The sequence below is a fragment of the Micropterus dolomieu genome, linkage group LG07 (assembly GCF_021292245.1).
Source record: "Micropterus dolomieu isolate WLL.071019.BEF.003 ecotype Adirondacks linkage group LG07, ASM2129224v1, whole genome shotgun sequence".
NCBI lineage: Eukaryota > Metazoa > Chordata > Actinopteri > Centrarchiformes > Centrarchidae > Micropterus > Micropterus dolomieu.
The window spans coordinates 462,602-468,197 of NC_060156.1; the positions used below are offsets into that span (position 1 = coordinate 462,602).

Here is a 5,596-nt window from a genome sequence, read left to right on the forward strand (position 1 = left end):
GTCCAACAAGTCCCAAGTCAAGACATTAAGTCCCAAGTCAAGACAATAAGTCCTAAGCCAAGTCCAACAAGTCCCAAGTCAAGACATTAAGTCCCAAGTCAAGACAATAAGTCCTAAGCCAAATCCAACAATTCCCAAGTCAAGACAATAAGTCCCAAGTCAAGACAATAAGTCCTAAGCCAAGTCCAACAAGTCCCAAGTCAAGACATTAAGTCCCAAGTCAAGACATTAAGTCCCTTGTCAAGACAATAAGTCCTAAGCCAAATCCAACAATTCCCAAGTCAAGACAATAAGTCCCAAGTCAAGACAATAAGTCCTAAGCCAAATCCAACAATTCCCAAGTCAAGACAATAAGTCCCAAGTCAAGACAATAAGTCCTAAGCCAAGTCCAACAAGTCCCAAGTCAAGACATTAAGTCCTAAGTACAGACACTACCTAAGTCACGTCACAAGTCAGATGACAAGTCAAGACTGAAGATGAGTACAAGTCATTATTATGATATAAAAACGTAATCTGAAGTCAAAAGGATGAAGTGATGTTGGACTAATGGATTGTTTACATGAAGTCTCGGTCATCAGATTCGAGACTCGAGGTTGGCCTTGAGTCCCGCCTCTTCCTGCTAGTGACGGGTCCTTTCACACCAACGTTGACCACAGTGACATTTTACACTGAGATGATGATGATTATTACCAGGAGTTCCACTTCTGTATCTTATAGAAATACCCAGATGTAATAAGCAGAACAGGAAATGTCCTGCTGTTCGTCCTTTTTGTTTGACTATGTCACTGTGTTCTGCTGCCCCATTGTTGTTATTATAATTGATATCAGTGTAATTGATTAATAGTGCATTTCGTTTGACTGTTTTAAAGAAGGCTCTGTAAGTTTCTGTACTCCGCCGCCTCCCCGGACCTCCATGTTGACTCCAGATGTGGTTCTGAGCAGGTTTCTGACACCAGGTTTTTGGCAGCTGTACAGACCGTCTGTACTTCATTTTCCTTCCACTAACATCATATTTCTGTACACACTTTTCTCCTCAGAGTCCTGTTCAGCAGCTCGGTCCTGAACCTGTGTGAGCTGGTGGCCCTCAGACCAGATCTGGCCCGTCTGAAGAAGGTTCTGTACTTCCACGAGAACCAGCTGGTTTATCCGGTCCGCAAAGACCAGGAGAGAGACTTCCAGTACGGATACAACCAGGTCCTCTCATGGTAAACACTAGTTCTGTTATTGGTGCGTATGTTCAGGACTGCGGTTGGGTTCGGGTCGCAGTCCTGCAGTGACGGCTGCTATGGGTCACAGGAAGCAGCTGCAGAGGTCTCGCTCTTTTTAAGGAGTAATCAGGTGTCAGTCAGCAGCTGCTTTAACTCTGCAGATCTGTCGGTGGCGAGACGCTGTCCTCACGTCCTTTACAACAGGTGTGGAGGCGCTTGGGTATCAACAAGCTGATTGGAGGATTCAACTTCTGTTAAAGTTATACAAGCATGAAAGGAACCAGCAGATGAATGCTCCCTTCTTGACTTCAAGACCACAGAAGAGTCAAAAAACCTGCTGCTGAACATGATTTCAACACGTATGAATGATCCAAAGATCTTTTTCTGCTGATCGGCCGATCAATTAATGGACTTCCAGTTCCAGCCCACAGAGAAACGCTCATCGAGGTGATGCACGGCCTGGTTTCACTCACATTTACATTTATTCATTTAGCTGACGCTTTTACCCAAAGCGACTTACAATTGCTGTACATGTCAGAGGTCACACGCCTCTGGAGCAGCGAGGGGTTAAGTGTCTCGCTCGGGGACACACTGGTGGACGGGTCACAGTGGGGGGGATTGAACCCAGGTCTCTCACACCAAAGACATAGTCTTATCCATTGCGCCATCACCACCCACACAATTTTGAAGACTGGATGAAAACTCTGCAGAAACACACCATCGATGGCTGACAGTGAGCCGGCATGAACACTATCAGGACGCTGAAATGGGAAACCTGAATGAAATGCAGTTCAGTGACGGTCCGCGGTGTCAGTAGAACAAAGAGCAGCATGGTCCAGTGGATCTTCCCTCGCTGATTCATCTGCAGGTCTAATAATAATAATAATAGTACAAGGCAGTTCATTTATCAGGATACAGCATGTATAGTTGTCTCTGCAGGCTGCTCACAAAACACATCATTAGATGTGTTTTAAAAGATGGTAACATATAAAATCAAACACTAGATACAGTTATTTCTATACATATTTACGTACACGCATCCATCCAGAACATTCTTGCCCTGACACCTCACAACATGGACCGCCCACCGAGTGACCCGGGATGTTGATGGACCAGGTGGGCTCAACAGTATCTGGTTTCTGTTCTTGGCCTACATGAGTCCCATTTTGTCCAGACCGGACCTTTAGGAGCAGAATTAAGTCCAAACTGGGCCAACATGGCTCCTGTCCTGGCTCTCTTTCCTCTGAGCGACCCCCCCAGTGGTACCTGGTCCGGTGTGTGTGTGTGTGTGTGTGTGTGTATTTCTAATATAAAAGAATCATTTTTTAGATATTTTCTTTTGTTGGACTGCATTAAAGCTCAACATGTGTTGAAGTGTTGCCTCTGCGAACAACGGAGTCGTCATCGACACCAAGTAAAGAAACATTTCCTGTTTTTAGGTGTGATACATGAACCGACCTGCGTTAGCGGAGGAAGTTAAAGTCAGATATATATAAAAGGTGTTACTGGTGTTCGTGCCTCATCAGTTACAATCAAGTTCAGAAATAATTCACACAGAATCAGGAGGAGTTACAAAGTTTGTTCAGCTCAAACACGACACACGAGGTTTTATGTATCCGTTATAAAATGTGCTGTTATAATTAAAAAGTGAGATTTATTTAGCTTTAAACAGCCAACGATCGCAGCATCAACTCTGCTGCAGTTTGTCTTAATGAGCGTGTCAGGCTGCATGTGATTGGCTAACGAGCGTCTCTGACAGGCCTCTGTGTGTAATTGAAGTGGGTCTAGTTGTCATTAATCAGCTGTCCAACAGCACGCAGCAAACTGATTGTTGTTGATCTGCAGGGCAGCATGTCAATAAGTGGAGTCTCCCCGCCTCCGCTAACGACGTTACAGCGGCATTAAATAACTGATCATTAAGAGGCCTCTGATTGGATCGAAGCCCGATTACTTCACTCGTTTTAATTAGAATGCGGCACAAAGCTCCACGGTGAAACTCACTACAGCTGACCTTTTATACCAGACGAGAGCTTCCTGTTCCAGAGAGTTTACGCTGTCATTACTCTCACTGAGACCTGTGCTTAACTTTAATATGAGTGATCAGCGGTTCAGCCTCACTAACAGACGGGAGCTGCAGACCTCTGCAGCAGATGCAGTAGCTCAGTGAGCCGCCACCACATCGCTGCTCCTGTTTTACATGTTCATTTTGAAGCATCGAGTTACAACAGGTTGATGAAATGGAAACATTTGAACACACTTCCTGTTTATGGGCCGAACAGGAAATGGAAACACCTTTGGCGAATAAGTTCTGACGTAGCGAACTAGGGCTGCACGAGTAATCTGATCGCAATTGCGACGTCGTCATGTGCGAAAAAAGAAAAAGTGGGCTCTCGCACGTGCCTCCAAAAACAGATGAGCCTACGTGCAATGAGAAAAATGTTTTATGAGCTTAACTTTTAAGACAACAACCTGCAGCTAATCGTTCAAAACGTAGTCAGTCTCGCCACCGGAGCAGCGAGAGAAATGGCGGTCGCTCTGTGACAGAGCGGCGGCGGCGGCAGCTGAAGCGGTGGGCTAAGACAGAAGGTTTGGCTGTCTCGCTGCCTTTTGTTGTCCGGTCACTTTTCATCAACCGACCAATCACAGCCTGGATGACCAGTATGATTTTTGAACAGTTAGAAGTGAATTAGAGACCGATGTAGAGCCTGTTCCTGCACCAGGATGAAATAAATAAAAACCAGCTGGATTTAATGTTTGACTACTATATGAAATTATAATGAATACAGTAATCACTATAGTGCAACACTGACATCTCACTTTTTATTGGATGTACTAATATTAGACTCCAGACTAGATGTTTACAATGTGGCTGGATCAGTATTCTTAGACTGGTGGCGAAAACCTTGTTTCTTGTGTTCGTTTGTTCAAGCTGAGAAACACGCGTTTCAAAATGGATTCCTCGATAACCAAGCGAGCAGACTCAGAGTACCATTTGTTCCCAATCGCAGTATGATTGTTCTTGAAATTGTGCAGCCCTACAGCGAACGTTGACCTCCTGACCGGTCAGCTGTTTTCACGGACTTTACTACTTCCTGTTTATTACAGCCGTGTTTAACGCCAACTGATCGCCGGGTTTATTCGCTCACACGCCTCGTTCACGTTTTCTCTTTCTGTTTTGCGACATTTCAAATGGAAACTAAGAAACTGGAAACACAGATGAGTAACAGCATAAACTACTAACGAAATGAAATTCCTGCCGTTAACGTGCACAGAGCGTTAACTCAGAAAGGGCGTGTCCTCACTTCCCTCCTGTGTGTTGGCAGCCTGGTGGCAGACCTGGTGGTGTTTAACTCCGCCTTCAACATGGACTCCTTCCTGTCCTCCATCTCCTCTTTCATGAAGAAGATCCCAGACCACAGACCCAGAGACCTGGACCTGCTGATCCGACCCAAGTGCGTGGTCCTGTACTACCCGGTCCAGTTCCCCGATGTCAGCAGGTCAGTGTGATCCTCCTTTAATCTGCGACAAACAGGGTGTTGGATTAGACAGGAGCGGCGTTTAACGAGGATTAACTGTGAAGTTCAGAGACGGCCGGCGGCGGCTGCCCGTTCCACCTGAAAGAGAACGCTGCTCAGAATCGATCTGCTGCAGTTTTGTTGTTTGACCGCTTCTTTTAAATCCTCACACTGGAATAATAATAATAATAATAAAACACATGCAAATGGAAATGAAAGTCTGTTGCTTTCAAAACTGTACAACAGAAATAATGGAGCCGTCGTGGCGTTGGTTTGTGGGTCGCTGTTTTGAAGCCTCCAGTTTGGCATCCTGGCTGTCGCCATCTTGGTTTTTTGGAACCAGATGTGACCATATATGGGCGAGAGGGAGGAGCTAGCTAGCTTGGTTAGCAAGGTGCATCTGTAATTCATATTAGCTGGGATGCTAACTAGCGACAAACAGGCTTAAAACTAAACGTACTTCCTGAAAAATGAGCATCCGACTCCTGATGAGCTTTTTTTGACTTGAAACTAGCGACTGAGACCATAAACTCATCAGGAAAGTGTTTACTGAGGGAATAAATCAGCTGACAAGTAGAAACATTTTCTTTCTGCAGCCGCTGGAGTCGCCCCCTGCTGGCTGTTAGAGAGGACGCAGGTTTAAGTCGCCCCCTGCTGGCTGTTAGAGAGGACGCAGGTTTAAGTCGCCCCCTGCTGGCTGTTAGAGAGGACGCAGGTTTAAGTCGCCCCCTGCTGGCCGCTAGAGAGGACGCAGGTTTAAGTCGCCCCCTGCTGGCTGTTAGAGAGGACGCAGGTTTAAGTCGCCCCCTGCTGGCTGTTAGAGAGGACGCAGGTTTAAGTCGCCCCCCTGCTGGCTGTTAGAGAGGACGCAGG

At 46.0% G+C, this 5,596-nt stretch overlaps 1 protein-coding gene across 5 annotated transcripts in view; it reads left to right on the forward strand.

Annotated features, from left to right (window-relative positions):
* Positions 1 to 5,596, forward strand: part of gtdc1 (glycosyltransferase-like domain containing 1) — a 45,343-nt gene that overhangs the window by 18,976 nt on the left and 20,771 nt on the right. For all 5 annotated transcript variants that reach the window (XM_046053734.1, XM_046053731.1, XM_046053732.1 and 2 more), the window contains exons 3-4: positions 1,038 to 1,205; positions 4,532 to 4,705. In XM_046053734.1, the coding sequence (XP_045909690.1) occupies positions 1,038 to 1,205; positions 4,532 to 4,705 (342 nt within the window). The remainder of the gene's footprint in view (positions 1 to 1,037; positions 1,206 to 4,531; positions 4,706 to 5,596) is intronic.